The sequence below is a fragment of the Blennius ocellaris genome (assembly GCF_963422515.1).
Source record: "Blennius ocellaris genome assembly, chromosome: 2".
NCBI classification, from domain to species: Eukaryota; Metazoa; Chordata; class Actinopteri; order Blenniiformes; family Blenniidae; genus Blennius; species Blennius ocellaris.
Window position 1 is genome coordinate 17,027,894 of NC_137651.1, and position 21,022 is coordinate 17,048,915.

The 21,022-nt window shown below is 43.0% G+C and overlaps 2 protein-coding genes across 2 annotated transcripts; both read left to right on the forward strand.

Annotated features, from left to right (window-relative positions):
• Positions 1 to 343: 343 nt before the first annotated feature.
• Positions 344 to 11,708, forward strand: akt2 (v-akt murine thymoma viral oncogene homolog 2). The gene is made up of 14 exons (XM_080514704.1): positions 344 to 505; positions 2,747 to 2,944; positions 3,226 to 3,357; positions 3,460 to 3,571; positions 5,106 to 5,259; positions 6,280 to 6,411; positions 6,496 to 6,561; positions 6,654 to 6,722; positions 7,294 to 7,416; positions 7,612 to 7,740; positions 8,543 to 8,757; positions 10,955 to 11,042; positions 11,125 to 11,227; positions 11,372 to 11,708. The coding sequence occupies exons 2-14, from the start codon at positions 2,899 to 2,901 to the stop codon at positions 11,449 to 11,451; spliced, it is 1,449 nt and encodes a 482-aa protein (XP_080370830.1). The 5' UTR covers positions 344 to 505; positions 2,747 to 2,898; the 3' UTR covers positions 11,452 to 11,708.
• Positions 11,709 to 16,493: 4,785 nt separating this feature from the next.
• Positions 16,494 to 20,479, forward strand: ccnp (cyclin P; the record flags this gene model as incomplete). Its single annotated transcript, XM_080510367.1, has 9 exons — positions 16,494 to 16,547; positions 17,767 to 17,824; positions 17,933 to 17,995; positions 18,158 to 18,330; positions 18,463 to 18,561; positions 19,428 to 19,583; positions 19,729 to 19,887; positions 19,968 to 20,146; positions 20,311 to 20,479. The coding sequence occupies 9 exons, from the start codon at positions 16,494 to 16,496 to the stop codon at positions 20,477 to 20,479; spliced, it is 1,110 nt and encodes a 369-aa protein (XP_080366493.1).
• Positions 20,480 to 21,022: the final 543 nt, after the last annotated feature.

A 21,022-nucleotide genomic window follows, 5' to 3' on the forward strand; every position in this document is an offset into this window, starting at 1 on the left:
TGCAGACTGCACCGTGCAGTGGACCCTCTCCTCTCCTGTGCTCTCCTCCGCTGCTCGACGTCACTTCCCTCGGTGTCTGCTGAGCTGTCTGTCTGCTCGGGGACGGAGGGTTTCTAACCACATTAAACCCGCAAAGAGTGCGGCTCTCTTTTTTTCGTTACTATTTCCTGGATTCCTTAATTCACTTGTGGTCGTACTACTGGACGTACCTGTCCGGCAGTCCCCCCCTCCCTCCCCCTCCCCTCTCCCGCCCTCCCTCCCACCACCCTCTCCCGGGTGGACTTTGCTCCGTGGTGTGCCTGCGTCCGCTCCAGTGAACCACTGCAGCAGTTTACAGAGCAGGAGCACGCGCCGCCGCCGCCGCTGTTGTCAGAAGAAAACACGCTCGGCCAGCAGGCAGCCAAGCTGTGTGATCATTGACAGAGTTCAGTACACACCAGCTTCGAGTGATAAGGAGGGCCGAGCTCCGTGCGGCGGAGCTTTTGGGGGTCTTTCTGCTCGCCAGGTAAGTGGACGAGAACTAGCGCAGGTGGCTAACTGACGTGCTAACTTAGCATGTAGCCGGAGGAGTGTGTCCAGGCTTTAGCCGCCTTGCTTTGCTTGGCCGTTCTTAATGCGGCCACGGCCACCGTTCTCTGGCTCGTAAGCAGCTCTAGTGTCTCCACATACGGTCGTAGCCGCGGTGTTGGCGTGTGGCGACGGTAAACGACCCGCCGTGGACTTGGAGGGTAACGCTCGTTAGCTCGCCGCTACTCTGTTGTTGTGCTTGACGCTACGGTGATGTTTACATGGAGCAGCTCGCGCTCGCTACACTGCGTGGTTTTCTGCACATCGGTTGAATATTATAATGTAACCGGGTCGCTGTGTTGTGTCCGTATCGAGTCCCTATTGTGTTTATTCCCCCAGTATCTGCTTCGTGTTGCCAATAACCCCCCCGCCCCCAGTTAGCGCCTGGCTGGCATGGTTGTTGTGAGGTTGTTTTGCAGTCTACGATGAAGCCTTGTTTACACCGATCAGTCACTGCCGTGCAGCCTGCGAGTACTACAGTGTAATCATAAAAAAGTCTGAAGTCGAGGAAATCCTTATCGCTTCATCGTTGCTATCTTTCATAAACAACTCATCGTAAGGCTGACTCGGTGACTGTATGCACTGTGATGCCAGGTCCCATCATTTCCCGTGAAATTGTGCTAAAGACTTTATCTAACCTAAGCTGCTGGCTCAGGGTCGATCCTGGATCACCAAGGCCTCTCTGCAAACATTCAACCAGGGCTGCAGGAGGTTTTGGGTTATTTTTTGCTAATAGCTTTTTTTTTTTATGTGTTTTTTTTTTTTTTTAAATCATTAGTATTGATCACGTCATTAAATCTACCTGCACCTCCCATTGTCAGATTATCATTGTGGTGATGGAAATCTCCAGAAGCAGGCCAGGAATATTTGCATGCAATGATGGCAGTTTGTGGTACTGATATGTAGGTTTGTGCAGTATCTGTTGTTGTTCATGGGAAGTTGTTCAAGCTCTTGGCTGCAGTGAGACAATCCTTTGCTTGCAGAAAGCTGTTTGTCTTCACCTCCGTCCCAGTGGCTGTACATTTACTTCCTTTTGGTCCCGTGTCTCACATTCTTTTCTTGGTGTACATTAACAACCAAGTGTCACTTCCACTACCTCAGACTCAGGATTTATTGAGTGTTTATACAGAGTTTTAAAGCGAACGTAACCACACACCTGCTTAAAGGCTTTTACAAATTTGAGTCAGGTGCTCTTAACACGTTCACAACAAATTGAGTAAGCTTCCAAAACTGACATGTTCTGCATGCACTGAGAAGTTAGTCCAGCATACCCTGGTTTCATTATCTCCCTCCACTCGCCTTACGACGCCGTCCGAGATAACCGCCACAATATAACCGTCCTGTGGGCTTTCCTGTCCAGTGTGTTCATCTGAAAGAGTCCGAGTTGTTAATTACACACAACACTGTCACTATCTCCATGAAAGAAGTTCATACTATAGAAGAGGAAATGGTTGCGCTTGCCAGTAAATTCAACAACATTCAAAAGTTATAATCAACTCGGTGGAGTGTAAACAAGGTGCTCCCACGACTGGAGTGGAAAGGAAATGATGATGCCTAAAGATTAGGCTGCTAACAGAGTGTGAAGGATAGGAAATTTGATCCGGTATTATTATTTTAGTCGATGATTGTGTGAACGTTTTCGCAAATCATGTTGGCCTCTCTGCCTTTACAATCAAGACACAAGAAGTCTAAGATAATCTGGCGGTTATGTTTAATTATATTTAAGGTAAATATTTAATTACTACATGGATTTATTTTCCTGAAAATTGTTGGTTCGGGTTTTAATACCACTAATCAGTTATTTGCACCGAACTATCATATCATGTTCTTGTAGAGAATTCAACTTGTTTCAATACCTTTTGAGTTCAAAGTTCATCAGTTCAAAAGCTTCTATCACTCACATGGTTCACATACCAGCCTCTTCCAAGAATGGTGCCACAGTTTTCAAGAGAACTGATGTGTTCGTGTTTGTCACTGTTTCTCAATTCGAGCTCAAACCCGATCTGATTTGAATCGGTTGATCTGTGCAGATTGGTAGTGTCGTCCTCTACTCCTTCTGCGTTGTAATTACACGTTTAAGATACACCGGGCTGCCATGACCACTGTTTTCAAAGTCCATTTGTCTGCCGTAATTGTTTACTTTGTAATAACAAGTCATCTTTTTGTTCTTTTCTTTCAGGTATCGCACTATATATGATTTCCCCCCCCCACTCTCCTCCTTTCCTTAAAATCTAAACCACAGTCGGGCACTTGACCAGTGAGGAGATTTGGCACGATTCCCACGAGCTTGTCCGCAGCCCCCTCCCTACCCAGACAGTCTTCTGCCCCAGCATGAATGAAGTCAGTGTTGTGAGAGAGGGATGGCTCCACAAGAGAGGTAAGAGGCCCTCCGTGATCACTCCTCAACTTCAACCGAGTTAGAAAAATCCCATGTCACAGGTCATAGTCTCATGGATACATAACGACCATATGGGCTTTCAAAGCATCGGTCAAGTGAGCAGCTCAATAATTCATGGATGTCTGTTTAGTGTATTAAGACACTTTCGACTGTTGTCTTTTAATTCTTTGGGAGGGGGGAGGGGGGAGGGGGGGAACCAAACCAACAGTGATACAACAAAAGCTGAAATTTTCCAAACTCCCGTCCTGTCCGCTTCCAAGGTGAATACATCAAAACATGGCGTCCTCGTTACTTCATCTTGAAGAGCGATGGCTCCTTCATCGGTTACAAAGAGAAGCCGGAGGTGTCCAGTGACCACAGCCTGCCGCCACTCAACAACTTCTCCGTCGCGGGTCAGTGCCCCCCCCCCCCCCCCCCCTTCCTTTGGTCTCGCAGATTTTTCCAGCGTTGTTGTCCAGTTGTCTAATGTGAGCGACTGTGTCTGTGCTCTGCAGAATGTCAGCTGATGAAGACGGAGCGTCCCAAACCCAATACGTTTGTCATTCGGTGTCTGCAGTGGACCTCGGTGATCGAGCGGACCTTCCACGTAGACAGCAATGAGGAGAGGTAACGGGCTCCCGCGTAGAGTCTCGGCGGCAGGACGATAAAGACATATGAGAGGGATGCTTGTTGTGGGTTTTAGTCCAGTCTGTCTCAAAAGGCAATTTACATGTGAAAACAAAGACTTCCCATCCTCCAGGATGTTTGAGCAAGGGTCGTCTGTCGACGCTCAAACAAAAACAAACAAACGTCTTCCTCAGACAGAGCGCGAGAGAACCCGGAGAGTGTCAGGGAAACAATATTTGATAAAAACCCTCTCTTCTTTTGAAGCCCTCTTCTTTGTAATGACGGGACATGGATAAAAATAATAAACAGCATGGTTCAATAACGTCAGTTATTGACTTCCTAAAAAATGTCATCAATTAGAACTTATATGAAACAGATGATATTCTGAAGAAATCACATGGAAACAGCGGTCCAAACTTTGCATCGATACACATCTCTTGTACAGACGTAGCAGCTATGCTGCTCCTCAGAAGGCCACTTTTCAGAAGTTGTACTCATAATATGTCCTCTTAATTGTATAACTTGGCCATAATTTTGTCAGCTGTGATTGCACATTAACTTCAACCTTAATGACATGTGTGGCCTCCATACTTACTAATATAAATCATATTGTGAATCCTGAGTAAGTGGAAACGCTGCAATTCTATCAGCAGATGGGACCGATGACGTAAAAGCACGTTTATATACCGAAAGCTTTAAAATGCACATGTAAGTAAAATCTATTTCCTGTTTAATTCATTCCTGGTGAAGAGAAAGTTACTGTTTTATCGCTTTCAACTGACGAGTTCAAAGAAGCAGACGGGCGTATCGCTGGCTTTTATTATTGATAGATCAGAACTATAAAGACTCAAATAAAACTTGGGTCTTTCAGGCGGATGCATTGGTCTTTGAAAGTGATCGTGAATAACAGTGGCTAAGATTGAAAGCCAGAAGGACAAACGAGATTTAGTGTGCTCAGCGTCTTGTAGTTTCATTCAATATGTGTTTGAGTCTACAATGTACAACATTCAAACAACATACTTCAAAGATATTTATTAAATCAAGTCACTTTATGTCCGTTTTTGTGTGGCTGCCTTAAAGACACAGAGAACACGTTTAAACATAATGGGAATAAATGGGTGTTTGTTTACTCCGTTCAGTGAATTGGTTTAGTTTGTCAGTAGACGCAACCGTCAGGCTCCAGATAGAATTTAGTGCCAGATTAGACCTGATTATTCACCTCTAACCCAAGCAATCATCATTGAGTTTTGTTTACGCGGGCCCTGCCAAGTACCAAATCCCAGCCGCCGCCGGCTGAATAGTACAGATTATCCCCTACCTTCTAAACTCAGCTTTTACGCTGCTGCTTCTCCGTTCAAATATATTTATATCCTTTTCTCGATATACCCACCATCTTTTTTTTTTTTATGCAGAATGAATCTTTGCACGTCACGTTATGTCCTTGCAGTAAAGCCATTATTCCTCCAGTGATTCACACACGACTGGGGCCAGATTTGATCAGGATAACATGTGTGTGTGTTCTTCCTGTGATCAGGGAGGAATGGATGCGATCGATCCAGGCGGTGGCAAACAGCCTGAAGAGCCAGCAGCAGGACGAGGAGCCCATGGAGATCAAATTTGGCTCGCCAAGCGACAGCAGCGGCACCGAGGAGATGGAGATCGCCATTTCCAAATCCCGCAATAAAGTGGTCAGTACTCGCAGCAGCGCCCGGCTGCCCGGCGTTTGTCCAGCTAAGCTCATCGTCATTGAGCAAATCATTCACTATTTAAGCCTCTTTCTCAGAGCTCTTTCTTCTCTCTCTTTTTTTTTTTTTAATGACAAAATAACGTTGCAGGTGGGGGGGGGGTCGGCAATATTTCTGTCTTGTGACACTTTTTGAAATGTGTCATGGCCCTCCTCTGTGCCTCAACCAGGGGGGGGGGGCGGCGTTATGTAATGGAAAAAGTAGGCAGCGATGCGGCGCAAGTGGAGGTTAATGTTTACTTCACCAGGCCGAAGTTTGCGGGTCATCAGACTACCTTGATTTGAAAAGTTGTACTCGTGTCCCAGTTTTTTCCACTGATATTACTCATTTCCAAACAGTGGCCGTCGTTAACCATGCGCCCCACAGCCCTGCAGAGGTCTTTATGTCCTTTTACAGAAGTGTTTCATACACGCAACGCAGTGGGGCAACACCAGCTCACCAGAGATCATTCCACCCTCTGGGTTCACAGTGCAAATTGTAAAAATGTTCAGTTAAGGTTTTTCATTAAAAGGAACCAGAAGGTTTTTGTTAAAATGATACGATGTTCAAATTGCTGCCATTTTTCTTAAAGTATCTCATTTTGTACAGGTTTGGGGAGGACCGCTTTCCTTCTTTTTTTCTTCTTTTTTCTTAATAATATAGCCATACTTCTTTGCACTGAAACAGAAAAACCTGTTTTCGAAGTTATTCATTTGGTTATATGTCCAGTGGGGTAAAAGAATTTGGGCCCTCCTGCTCTAAATTAAAAAAAAGAATACAAATACTTTCTTAATCGATTGTAATTTCTTTAGTGTGAGTTAAATATCCACGCATTTTGTCTTCTCACGTGGGAGGGAGATTAACGTGCTGGGATAGCAGTTTTGAAAACGATTGAGACATTTACAACATATTTCTAATTTCTAGAAACAGTTTTATTTAGTTTTTTTTTTTTTCCTCCGCACAATGTCAAAATGTTTCCCACAGACGATGAGTGATTTCGACTACCTGAAGCTGCTGGGCAAAGGGACATTCGGTAAAGTCATCCTCGTGAAGGAAAAAGCCACGGGGATGTACTACGCCATGAAAATCCTCCGCAAAGAAGTCATCATTGCTAAAGTGAGCATTTCTCCATCAGAAACACTATTCATACGTCGTCTTCCTTGCGTCGCGAACACAAAGAGTGTGTGTTTGTGTGTTTAGGACGAGGTGGCACACACAGTCACAGAAAGCCGAGTTCTCCAAAATACGCGGCATCCCTTCCTAACGGTGAGTTCGCAGCAGTTTTATCACGGTCCTCTTCCCCGCAGCAGGGGGCCAGCCGATAATGACGCATTCGTTTTGTTTCTCACCTCTTCCAGACACTAAAATATGCATTTCAAACGCATGACCGGCTATGCTTTGTGATGGAGTACGCCAACGGAGGAGAAGTAAGTCTTCCTCTCTGCGGTCGGCTGTGCGTTCAACTTTGATGTGGAACAAGGTGACACTGTGGCGGCTGAATTTAAAATCAACAGTTTGGTGAACTGAGGGCTTCTGTTCAATGTTCTTTGCCTCTTGTTGATGCTACATGAAGCCTCCACACTTTGGATAACAGATCATGTTTTACCTGTTTTGCCCCCATAGCATAACACACTGCGTCACAAGAGGGTTGTTTACCCAAAGCACAGCACTATGCTATTTTTAAATGTGCAATAATCTATTTTTGGTGCAGTTGTTTCTGTTTGTTTTTTTTAACAAAGACTGTTGAGAAAAATAAGCTGTTAGTTTAAGAGGATGACGATATATCAATTCTTACTGTTACTTTTGCAAACAAGCAATTCAACTTTGAGCTGATTGTTCGATTTTGTTTATGAGTCGGATTCTTGTAGAAGTGCAGGCATCACGTTGGGATATTTTTTGTAATCAATGCCCTAACAAGTTATGGCGACACATGTTTCTCAGGGAAACTGAAGAATCGTTTTGCGAATCCTTCATTCATTGTCGCTTGTTTCTCTGCAGCTCTTCTTTCACTTATCCCGGGACCGAGTATTCACAGAAGACAGGGCTCGGTTCTATGGTGCAGAAATAGTGTCAGCACTGGAGTATTTACACTCACGCAACGTCGTTTACAGGGATTTAAAGGTAAGGTCTACTGAAGAACATGCTTTTTTTTTTTTTTTTTTTATATATCTGCAGCAAGGATATTGATGGCACGTCTTCTAACCCCTTTTCGTCAACTTGAACTTGTTCCGCTTTGCACTTGACTCCGCCATCAGATGGTTTCCCTCCCAGAGCAGACAGTGAATTTGGCTCTCATGTGAATGTTTGTCTGCACAGCTGGAGAACCTCATGTTAGACAAGGACGGTCACATAAAGATAACGGACTTTGGGCTGTGTAAAGAGGGCATCACAGACGGCGCCACCATGAAAACCTTCTGCGGAACCCCGGAGTACTTGGCACCTGAGGTAAATCTATGCTCGCCTGTCAACGACGATGCGTTTCGTGGTTCATGTGACGTAGATGAGCACTGACGTCAAAGCACCGGATGAGTGCTGGGAGGTTTTGTTGTTTTTGAAAAGCGGTCAGGAGTTGAGTTGGCAAGTTCTATCTTAGTGCAGGCTGAGGAAGGGGGTCGAGGTCACGACGTTACAGAAGAAGAAGAATGAGAAGAAAACGGTTAAAATAAGAATAGGGTTCAAATCCACAAAATTTTGAGCAAGCCTCTCAACTTCAATTTATCAGATTTTTATGGTCATATATATATTAGTGATGGCTGCTACTCTGTTTTTAATTCTCTTTTTTTAATTTTAATTTTTTTATGTTTTGCTTGCAAAGTTGGTCAGTTCCCTCCTACCAAATGACTAAATATTGAAAACACCTGTCGGCCTTCCAGCGTTTATGTTTTCTCTGGCTTCTGCAGCCTCGACACCACCTCCAAGGTATAAAGTGGGCTTACAGCGACTGTAAGAGAATTGTTCAATCTTGAGTGGCTGAAAAACAGAAAACACTATACGACCCATTGAAATGGTTTATTTCAATGTCAGTGCTCTGAAGGAAACGGCCGAAACAGCAAAGGCTCTTTTATACGACCAAGAACTTGGATTTTATGTTTTATGACAGAAACTTGGCTTGACTCTTTCGATTGAACCGGTCCCGCAGAATTACACCTTTTAATTATTTCCTGACTTGAAGGCGACAAAGTGGGCGGGCGATTGTTTCTGTGTTCGAATTCTAAATCAAGCGTCCATCATGATCGGTGGCCCGTAGGTGCTGGAGGACAACGACTACGGGCGAGCGGTGGACTGGTGGGGACTGGGCGTGGTGATGTACGAGATGATGTGCGGCCGGTTGCCCTTCTACAACCAGGACCACGAGCGTCTGTTCGAGCTCATCCTCATGGAGGAGATCCGCTTCCCCAAGAACCTGGCCCCCGAGGCCAAGGCCCTGCTGGCAGGCCTGCTCAAAAAGGATCCCAAACAGAGGTTGGTGGTGTGCGGCTCATGCATTGTTGGCACGCGGGCTTCCATCAGCTACATTCAACAGAAACGGCTCTTTACAAATAATTCACTATTTGCAAGGTTTAGTTTTAATACAAACACTTGGGGAATTATTTAGGTGACACAACTGAAAGAAAATCATACCTTGATGCGCCGTACCATTTCTAAGCTGATGACAATCAGTTAAGTCTTCTTTTAAACCAGACAATATGTCTGATCTGTCGAGATGACCAGTTCTCCAGGTATGTGTGAACTGCATAAAAGATCGTCTGGTTGGAAGTCTTCATGCAGTTACATAGTGGAAAAAAAAACACAAGTGCTTTTTTTTTTCTTTTCTTTTTTTTTTAAGCTCCTCCACATGTCACACCTGTTGCTTTTAAACCTGCCGTACAAAAACATCAGTTTGTATTTAAAACTCAATCCATCTCAATTAGGGCCGCTCAATTCATGGAAGTTTAATCGTGATTACGATTTTGGCTCCAGATAATTTCAAAATTCATATAATCAAGGAAAAACGATTATGTTGTAGAGCCGATGAACGGGAGTTCAGCATGTTCAGCAAGGAACTCCAAACTTTATTTTCCATGAATCCACACTTCTCAGTAACTTTTTAGGGTCGGGTTAGGGTTTTCTCTCTTTCTCTCCAACATGAGTGCAGCGCTACACCAAAATACTACCGACCGGAAACCCCGCCACTCTACAAAATCAAGTTCTCCACCATGGTGATCAGTTCAGGTCATAATTCACCCAGTGACTGTGGGGTGGTGGGGAACTTTATTTTGTTAGAGAGGCGGGGTTTCCAAGCGGAAGGAGTTTTGTTGTTTCACTGCGTGTTGGGGAGATGAGAGGAAAAAAGGGAGAAAAGAAAAATGTTTCTGAGAAGTGTGTTCGAACGGAAAATAAAGTTTGGAGTTCCCTGCTGAACACGCCATCTTCGACTCCCGTTCATCCCCCTGACACCACCACAATTTTATTTTCGACCAGTTTATCAAAAATATTTATGTTGGACTTATTTATTGAAGTATATCTATCTCTTATTGTATTTTATTTATTTCTTGTTTTCAAAAGAATGACTGCAGTACAACAGTTTATTTTTTACTACTGCATTGCAAGATGTTTTTATATATTTGACAGGAGTCTTTTTTTTTTCTTTTTTTTTTTAAACATGTTCAATAAATGCTGTTCCAACGTGACAACAAAAGTCTTTGTTTGTTTCCCACAACGAGTTGAGGAGCGTGAACTCGGTAGATATCTTTAAAAACTGACTGAAGACGCACCTTCTCAGTCTCGCTTTCACCGAGTTTTGTACATCTTCTCGTTCGATTATTGTGAAGGACTTTGTGACTTTTCCCTTCCTGATACGTGAAATTTGATTCATTCATTCGTTCCACAAGCAGAAATTAATCGGTGTCCAGACAAAGAACAATGAAAGATAAAAGTGAGCAGCAGAGTTTAATGTTTTTGTGGTGATTATTTGTATGAAGCCAGAACTGAACATTTTCTTTCCATCATTAAAGAGATAATGAAAGATTGTGAAAGAAACATGTTGCTGCTGTTCAGATGTTGGGGAAGAATGGAAAGAAGAAAAAAAAAGCTCCTAAATATTAAGAATTTTTTAAATTCTGATTCGGTTCCTCAAGCAGTTTGAAACGACAACAAACACTTGTGAACAATGTCTTAATTTGATGTGAAAGCGCGGAGCAGCTTTTTGGCACGTAATGATTGTTTTGTTGTGCCATAAATATATTAATCCCTAAACGATGGAACAGGACATTGACAAACACCCTCTTCTTGGATTAAAGTTCTAAATTTCCCACTGCGTTCAGTTCAGTTGAGCAATAAAATGAAGAAACCACATTATTTCAGCTCATGTTCTCTCTTGATTAGTTTTGGTTGAGGGTAATGGCCACAAACAAGGACAGTATTGATTGTTGTTTTGTTCAAGCCTCTGCGTTTATGGCACTAGTCAAAGAGCGGCTATTATTAGCACCCGGCGCCGCGGCTGCAGGCGAACTGACGCGTGTCCATGGGGCGGAAATGAAGAGTCAATTTGTCCAGAAGCTGTGAGGGGAGAACAACACGGCCAGTGTTGGCGGTTTAATTTCTTATTACAGCGATCGGCGTGGGCGTTTGCGCGGGTGACTAACCGGGGGGGGGGGGGTGCGTTTTGTCGTGTCCGCAGGCTGGGAGGCGGACCGGACGACGCCAAAGACGTGATGAGCCACAAGTTCTTCACCTCCATCAACTGGCAGGATGTCACTGACAAAAAGGTGAGGTTGGGGGGGGACGGCGCCACGTGGGAAAACAAAAAGGTTTAACCGAGCACCAAATTGACTTCCTTGCTCTCCTCAGCTCGTTCCGCCCTTCAAGCCCCAGGTGACATCAGAGACGGACACGCGCTACTTTGACGACGAGTTCACAGCACAAAGTATTACAATAACGCCACCAGACAAATGTGAGTAGATTTGTTTGTAAGACATTACAAGCTTTATACATGGGTTTTTAACAGTTTTTGTTTAATTTTTTTTCCATGATTCTCTCTCTCTTGCTCCCTCTCTCTCTCTCTCTCTCTCTCTCTCTCCATCTGTGCGCACTCCAGATGACAGTTTAGACGCCGAGGATTCGGACCAGCGTACACACTTCCCTCAGTTTTCCTACTCTGCAAGCATACGGGAATGATCCCTCGGACTCTTGAGCGAGCAGGCAGGCTGACACATGATCACAATCACACATACGCACTCGCACTGCTGGGGGAATCCGAACGACACAAAACAAACAAACAAACAAACAAAAAAAAGTGGCACAAGACACATTTTCATTCTGTCTTTAACACACACACACACACACACACACACACACACACACACACACACACACACACACACACACACACACACACACACACACACACACACACACACACACACACACACACACACACACACACACACACACACACACACACACACATACTGGCAACGAAAATTAAACGTGACACGGATCAGAGTAGGAAACGCAGACCACGAACGACTGACCTCAGCAGGTTTGTGTGGGTAAAGATAGGCAGCTTTGTCTTGGAACGTCCTCTCCGGGTTGCCACCCGGCGCCCCCTGCAGGACCTCCGCTGCACTACACTGGGCACCACATCAAAGCCTTGACACTTTGAAAACCAGGTTATGCCAGCAAGTACCACCTTTTTACCAGCTGTAACCATGCTTCTCACACACACACACACACACACACACACACACACACACACACACACACACACACACACACACACACACACACACACACCCAACCATGCATAGACTGCATATATCTTTATACATACACACACTTGATAGAATAAACACAAGTTTAATTAAAATTAGGAAAAATGGGGGGGAAAGATGGGGGTGGGGGGGGCAAATTTGATTTTATCAGTTCTTGCGGTTTTAAATGTAAAGCCATATTTCTGCATTTATTTTGTGATTTGTTAATTTTTATTTTATTTTATTTTTTAACAAGTGCTCTTTCTGGAACTTGCTGTTACAAATCAAGAGTGGGGATTTTCCTACAGTTGGCGGGAAGTAAGGAAGAAAAGAGGGGGAGGGAAAGGGGTGAGGAGGATTGTCATCACTGTGTTTGCGCTGCACGTGTGTGTATGCGAGCGAATTGTGGATGAAATTTTCTGTGCATCGAGTGCGAGAGTGTGTATGAACAAGCCGTGTTTGATTCGAAGCCATCCATTTCTGTCTGTTTTTTTTTTTGTGCACGTTTTTCCAAAACTCATAATCATTGCTGGAATATCAACGTGAGAGGACACTACTCGACACACTCAATGGACTTCTCTTTCATTTTCGTTGTTTTAAAGGGAACAAGCATGTAATTTATTTACCAGCTTGCCTGCCAAATTGACTCATTTGCAATTCGTAACCGGGATTTGATTTGGCAGTTTCTTTTTAAATTTGCATCAAAAGCTGTAATACGTGAAGCGATTCCGGCAGAGCAGACTGACCCGACTTGTCGCTGGTTTTCTTCTTGGCCAGTCGCACACTGTTAACGACAGAAGAGATTGAGGAAAAGGGGAGAAAAGAATCGTCTTGAGCGCAGGTTTCCCGTCGCCTGTCTGGAGAGACGAGTGTAGATGAGCGCAAACAGTTTTGCGGTCCGTGTTCCAGTGATTCTTGAAATGATAGGCACCGATGTATTGTTCATTTTGTATTTTTTAATATCAGTGTCAGTTTTAAAAGTGAGCTTTTGAATGTCCCCATATTTAAAGAATAAAAGAGATCCGCTGTTTGTGAGAGGCCCCCCCCCCCAAAAAAAAAGAAAAGAAAAGAAATTGACTGATTTGTTAAATGTTGAACACTTGACATGATTCCATGTTTGATGTTTTGGAGTAGTTATTTTTCTGAACTGCTGTGTCGAAGCACTTATATCAATGTAGCCATATTTTGGGAGGAACAGTCTGCAGGTTTACGTACCAACTGAACGCAACATGAGCTGTACGACCAAACCTCGGCCTGCAGAAAGAAGGAGCCAATAAAACAGGAGCTCTGTTGGGAAGTTTGAATAAGTAGCCTGTTTTCTTTCAGTTATTGATTAAGCGGAGCTCTGGACAGCGTATTGACACACACACACACACACACACACATTTTATTCCATGATGCTGGAAGACACGATGGTTGCTCTTTGAACTTCACTAAAGGAACATCAAAACCATTTTGTATGTCATTGTTTTTGTTTGTTCATTTTCTTTTCCTTTTTGTCAATCTATTTCTCAAAATTTGGAGGATATATTGTCTTGTTTAGGTATACCTTACATGGAAAAAAATATATATATTAAAACATCTTTTAAACCGATTGCATTTTAAGTTCTTCATTTCAGGGGGTTTTTCCCATGAGGGGTGCTTTTTAAACCGTGAGCTGTAGTTTTACTCATTTCAATCCTGTGTTCTCGTAACGGAGCACAATCAACCTTGTATCAGAGTAGTATTGAAACGGGTCCTAAAATTAAATAAAAAAATATAGAAACCTGGTCATAATGTTCAGAACATATAAAATATCCTCATAGATAATAGTAACTTCAATTAATTACAAAAGACATTTCTTAATATTGATTTTAGTGTCAACCTGACTGCCTCCTCTGGGATTTCCCTCATGTCACATCTTAATTTTTACATTTTTCTTGTTTGTTTTTTTTTCCTCCTCAGTTTGTGTGAGGGTTTGTGGCCGAGTGCCTGCGAGATGTTTATGTGAGTGGTGATACACAGGTGTTTTGTTTTTTTGTTTTGTTTTTTAAATATATCGTCCGTCCCCCCCCCCCCCCCCCCCCCCCAAGTATGCGAGACGGCACCGGAGTTGATCCAATGGCTTTGATTTACAGTTCACAACTCCAGCACCTCTTCTCACTGGCTCAGGCTCAGCCATCATACTCTAGCCTAGTGTCCTGCTTTGGAAGCGGCAGGGCCGGATATCAGAACCGTTGCACTGATGGACTCCACTGTGGGATTTGCCTTCATTGCTATCATGGCCATAAGGGGGTGCTGCTGGACTTTTTTGATATTGGTTGTGAAGCCATACACTGAACCTCGCTGCTGGCCACGCTTTAAGCAATGCTTCACAGCTAAACATGCAAGTTAATACCCCTGACCTCTCCTGTAGGCATACACAGGCACAACAAGTGCCTCTTCATTATTGTGTAAATACCTAAAAAAAAAAAAATTAAATAAAGCTTGATGGTGAATGCAGCATTAGTAGAAGGGGAGGCCTGCAGCTTTGTAGTGTTTGATTTGCAGCTTTAATATGGTTCCCTTGTTTCTCTGTATATTTGAATGTGATCAACGGTCAGGAATGTCACACCTGATGCTGGTGTAACACAGATTTTATTTCCTTAGTTTGTTTTGCTTGTTGCTGATAGTCGAGGCTAAGGAGGCAATGAAAAAGAAAAAGAAAAGAAGAAGCAATCTTAAAGGGGAGGACATTGTCCTGGTCGACATTTCCAGCCCCCCTTTTGCAAGACTTTACAGTGTAACGGGTGACACCTGCTACAGTATGGTAGCTTATAACATTTGCAACTATAATGTGCCAGTAAACATTTTTACTGAATGAATCCCGTCTGTGTCTCTCTTCTTTGCGTCGTCGTTGCATGCTCACAACTACACTAACCACGCCCTAATTGATGTTGCAGAAAATGTCAGAGACTTCACTTAATGACATTTTTTTTAAATTAGAATATTAGAGGAAAGTCAAAGGCTATGTGCGGTAGGTAACCTGTCAGGTGTGTGAATTTCTCTTGGAGATCATTAAAGTGTTTATCTATCTATCTAGGTTCCCCTGTGATCACTGGTGAATGTTGAGGAGGGTCCTAAATGTCAGGATTGAACACACCGCTGGAAAGTGTTATTACAAACATCTCTGTGTTGCGGGAGGCAGGCGCCAGGAAAAGAAACAAAAAAACTTCACAAAGAATTAAACCCAGGCTCTCATTTACTGCCCAACTGCTAATTCAGAAGGGTTGTCTTTAAAAATGGGGTTGTTTGACTTAATAAAGCTATATTATGAGTAATCAAAGACATTTTACACATACAAACTGCACTTGATTAATGGTACTTGGATAAGTATTTCTGTGTCAGACCACGACAATATAATGTCACTTCTGTGGTCTCTTGATGGCCTTGAGGAGGTCAAGGAGGAATCATGTCATGAAAATTGTTTTACGTGCATGCAGTACAACTGCTTTGCTTTATTTCTGAGGCGGCTGCATTATTTTTGGAAGTGTAATTAGGTCCTGCTTATGGGATAGCCCACCCATATTCAGACCAATCCCAGCTCACTGTGAAGGCACCTCACACCCGAAACAGGTCAGTTGTCAGGTCAATTGCCATGAAAAATATTTAAAGAATTAAAGGATTTCTGACAGACAGGACACTGGAACACATCTCGGCTAAGCTTAAATCTCTGCACTGGCTGCCTGACTGTCAAAAGAGCCACTTCAAAATATGTATTCTGGTCTATAAAGCTTTGAAAGGTTTCGGGCTGAGATACATCTTCGATTCATTTGTAGAATATGAACCATCCAGACTCCTGTGGGTCCCTGGAAGAGGTTTACTAAGTGTTTACAGCGAAAAGAAACAAGGTGAAGTAGCTTTTAGTTCCTACGCTCTCCAACTGTGGAACAAACTTCCTAAACATCTGAGGACTGCTGGCACACTCTTTTTCTTTTCTTTTTTGTTTTTTAAATCAGACTTTAAAATAGTATAATTTGCTCAGGCTTTTCATGAAACAATGCTTATTATTTATATTACCATGATCTTAATAAAGTTTTGGGGTTCTTTGAAACCATGGGGTTCTTTGAAACACTGCCCATCATTATTATAGTTCATATAAGAGGTATTTAATAGTAATTTCTTATATTCGTATATTTAGTGCAATTCTGTGAATTAAAAAAGAAAAATATTAAGATATACAAAAAAAACAAGATTTTCTCTCAGGTTGAATCAGACTTTTCACCCCCTCGTTGAATAAACTTTTGACGAGAGCGTGAACCGGAAGTTGCAGTCAGTCTACCTGCACGCCCACCTGATCTGCTCCCCAATCAGCCGCAGTGTTAAATAGCGGAGCAGCTCGAGGCCCCGGGCTCTCGCGTCTCTCTCTGCCCAAAACACCTCCACACAGCCCGTGGATAAGTAGCTGCAGCGGCCCCGGCCTGGGAACTCGAGCTCCGGCTGTGAAGCATGGCCAGGACGGGTTTCTACGACCTCAAGCCTCTGCTGGACTTAGACATGAAGGTGAGATCAGCCAGTCCTCGCCTCTACATTCAATCAACTGCTCTCTTCCACATAAGGTCCCTTTTCCTCTCTGGAAGATGATTACTTTAAAAAAAAAAAGAAGAAGAAAGAAGGTATGATTGAAGTGTTTCGTTTAAGTGGATGAGAGATAAGCCACATAAAAAAAACAAAGGTATTTAAATGGCACCATTCAGACACAAGGTAGTTAAATGTAGAAAATGCAGGGTGACTATCAAATAGCCTACGTTAAAGCAAAGTGAGTAAAGTAAAGATGATGGTAATAAAATAATTAAATTGTTTATTGGAAAATCTGAGTAAATATTTTAAATCCTGGTTGGAAAGAGCCAAGTGTGTGTCCTGAGGTGTTCAGGAAGTTTGTTCCACAGGTGAGGCATATAGGAACTAAATGTTGCTTCACCTTGTTTCTTCTCACTGGAAACCTTTAAGAAACCAGTTCCTGATAACCTCAGCGGCCTGAATGTTTCATATTCCAAGTGTAAATTGGAGATTTATTTCGGCTCGAGACCGTTCAGAGATTTATAGACTAAAAGGAAGATTTGTGTTGATGCTCCTGCAATAACCTATTTTTACTATTTCCTGGTAATATTGTAAATTTGTAATTGGCTGTTATGAACCACGTGCAATTAAAGGTATGCTTGTTCTGACAGGGCAAAATATGCCCCTCTTGAAATAAGTGAAAAGATCTGCCAATGGAACAAGTGAGAATTGTTTTGGTAAGATTTCTTGAAATGACATAATTTACAATATTGAGATCGCAAGATTAGCAGTGAAAATATTTAAAGCAATACTGTACAACTATTTTCAAGCTTGGTGTCTTGGAATTAAGCCACAAATGCTCAAATCAAGATTATCACTATCGTACAAATTACACATCAGCCTGAAAAACAAGATATTTCTGATTTCAGACGAATGAACTTGGTTAAATTGAGGTTTTTCTGTGCAAATGGCTTTGAATTTGAAATTTCTTTTCTGAAAGTGTCTTTTTACATCAATGCACGTCTTATGCTTTAGATGACCTTTTATTGATTTAACAATACCTTTTTTTTTTTAAATACTTTCTGATGCCCCCTGGGGAAAGTCTTCCCCATGTTTTGAAAACCATCATTACAGATGATCTTCTAGGGCCTTGTATTGTTCCCTTTCTACGTTGAAGACTCCTCTTGGTGTTTCCATGGATGAGCGAGGTGTTGTCTTGCAGGAAAGGAGGTCGTCTGCACAGAGCAGCGACGTCATCGCGATGACCTTTCATGAGGACAGTGGGACACGCACAGTTGGTAGTGTCATTTAATTTTTTTTCTCCAAACTGCACTTTTGCATGATTTATTTATTTATTTGTTTTTTGTAATTTAACTCTGTTCTTCTAGGGGAGCGTTTCCAAAGCTGGGGCCGAGGCCTCCCTTGGGGTTGTGCCAGAGATCACAAGGAAGGTACTTGCAATGTGCAAAATGCCCAGTAGTTTGTCTATTATATTTTTATTTAAAAAAATTTTGTCTTCAAAAAGGCAAAGAAAACGCCACCATGAGGTGAATGCCCTTGTTTCCAGACCAGGGAGTGAAGGACCTACTTGTTTCATTTTGTCTCTTTCACAGCCAATGGGAGTGTAGAGGAGCTGGTTGTTTTTTACCCACACGGGCTACAAGGTCTTCACAGCCTGCAGGCGCTGGTTCCCAGCCTGCTGCGACATGAAATGGAGATAGCGCTGGAGAAATTAGGCCTCATATGGGACCGGACATATGCCTGGGACTTGTTCCTGGAAATGATGGTGAGACATTATCATTGTAGGAGCCGTTAAACCACGCCAGTGTCTCCCGAAGATTTGCCGCAAAACACTGAATATGCCGTTGCTTTTTAATTATTGAGACTTATCCTCCTGCTTTTGGTTTCTTCCCTGTAGAGAAATCAAGCGCAGTACTGTTTCCCCAACACTGACCTCCCCCTGCACTTCACTGATGTCACTCGAGCCATCCTGGTAGACTGGATCATTCAAGTTCATGTGGGTGATTACTTTTTTTTTCTTTTTTCCCGTTCAAACATATAAAAAAAAAATAAAATTATAAGTCACTCCCAGGTTCTGTTCCAAATGTGCTTTAGTGGGAACCTGGTCACCTGCGTTTTCTTTTAAAAGGTGTTCATGTTCATTTAGTGCTGTGAAACAATACATTTTTAATTAGATTAATCACATGAGTGCTATGGAATAATTTTAATCTCTATTAAGCTTGAGCAAACCGACTCGAGGAAGAATGGAATATATTCACTTGACGCGTTTATGTTGACAAACTTGTTTTTAAAAACAAACATTTATCCACATTAATGTGGCCCTGTTACTCCTTCGCCATGCAGCATTGAACTAATTTATTGACATTGCCTGAGGACTGGAGCAACATGTCCTTGTTTTGGTTTCACTACTGCCAGTTTATTGCCAGTTCAGTTGGAGCTCCGCCCCCACTCTTAGTTTGTATAAATTTGGCCGGATTCTACTTTATGCAAATGAGCTCTACCCAGCTATGCAGTTTAAACCACACCCAGCATGCATCACAGTGTGTCTCATGAATGGGATGCAAGAAACCGATGGACCCCGTAGACATGTACCTTCCTTCTGCACTGCAGATGTGCTGATTGCCTTAACATTTTATTTAATTTTTTTAATCAGATTGATCATTATGATCCACATTAACACATCAACTTTGACAGCCCAAGTTTAATTTAAAAAGGTTTACGAAGTTTGTATTCAAATCGGACGCAGAATGAGACGGGCCTCAATATTTGCCGTTCGTACATGGAATCATAAGTCATTTCAATTTCACTTGACTCCTTTCGAGTGTGAGAGGTGTTCATGCTTTTCAAATCGTTTCGACCCAGGAAATGATGAACTTTCAAGAAGAGACCCTCTATCTGGCCATACACCTTCTCAACCGTTCTCTGCGACTGATCAAGGTGACCACGACCAACCTGCAGCTCCTTGGCATGGTTTGTCTCTTCCTGGCAGCCAAGAAGGAGGAGTGCCTTCTACCTGAGGTACAAAACCCGAAGGGCTCATTTCCTTAATGCAAAAAAAAAAAAAAAAAACAACCCAAATTGAAGCACGAGTGGGAGAACTTGATTAGCTTAGCAGAATTATTTCATGTAGAAATGTTGTGCAAGTTTGTTTCTCTTTTCCTAGGTGTCTGTGCTCTGCTACTTGATGGACCACACCTACACCAAGCAGCAGCTGCTAAGAATGGAGCGCAAAGTCCTCTGTGGACTCAAGTTCAACCTGTCACACTGCGCTCCTCTGCACTTCCTCAGTCTCCTTGCTACTGTCGCTCGCTGCAGTGCCATGGTGGATATCCATCTTTTTGTTCCCCCAAAAGATGTCACTGACTTCAAAGTGTCATCACACCCTGACATTTGTGCCACTAGGTGTTGTGGATGGCTCGTTATCTGCTGGAGCTGTCTCTCTTGGAGGGCCAGTGTGTCGTGTTCTCGCCACTCCAGCTGGCTGGAGCCTCCCTCTGCTTGTCCCGCCTCATCCTCCAGGAGCCTTCAACGCCAGAGATGGAGGCTGCCTGGTGTCTGGCCTTCAGCGTCCACTGTGGCAGGTATTGGACCCCCCCCACTCGGAAACTCTCAATGTTTTGCCTCAGAAATGACCAAGCTTTTATCTTTTTTCAGAACTCGTGTACGACTTCAGTCTTTTGCAATTGCGTGGACTACGTCTACCTATCGATCTGATCGGTGTATTTTTCTTTTCTTTCCCCCCCAGCGAGGCTGCACTCCGGAAGATCATGCATATTCTAGCAAGTGCTGCCGCGAAGGCCCACACCCACGAGACCTGTGCTACTTTCATTAAATACTCCTCGATAGCAACCATGCATATAAGCAGGCATCCCGGCCTGATCAATGCCTCCAGTCTGCTGGTGGAATGCACTTGACATACCTGAGCCAATGAAACTGAAACTGATGCAGGTCTGAGAGCTCATACAAGGACTTGACTGCGATGAAAGCCTTTCTCTACATGACTGGGGCTCCTTAGCTGTTATTGTGAAAGTGGGCGAGGAAGAAGCGAGATAAAATGTGATGCCAAATATTAACAAAGTTGAATGTATTTAGTGAGCAAATTGACACCTTTGTTTTTATGATCTTAATTTGCAGCCGATTTAGGGAATATTTCAATTGTACCAATCTGTCCTTGTCGTTGTGAAGATGATTTGGGCTGTTTTTGAAGTTTTAATATAAAAAAGAAAATAAAGTGTCTGCTGCAGATTGAGTTTGACCTGTTTTTGGTGCATTTTATACAGCTGCTTTCTTTTCTGAATTTCAACACATCCGAGACTGTTATTTGATAGCGGAGCAGCCTTCTAACAGTGTATGACCTGCAGGGTGCAGCACATCTGCAGCAACTTGACTTCCAAATTAAGTGTTGATGTAAAAATAAACTTATCTGCATATTGTGACTATAATAGAGCAGGTCTCTC

Excerpts from the sequence above, each read along its gene's own strand:
- akt2 (XM_080514704.1), top strand. The coding sequence starts at position 2,899 with ATGAATGAAGTCAGTGTTGTGAGAGAGGGATGGCTCCACAAGAGAG. Across the intron at positions 6,412-6,495 it reads AAGAAGTCATCATTGCTAAA|GACGAGGTGGCACACACAGT; the intron begins GTGAGCATTTCT and ends TTGTGTGTTTAG. Across the intron at positions 8,758-10,954 it reads AAAAAGGATCCCAAACAGAG|GCTGGGAGGCGGACCGGACG; the intron begins GTTGGTGGTGTG and ends TCGTGTCCGCAG.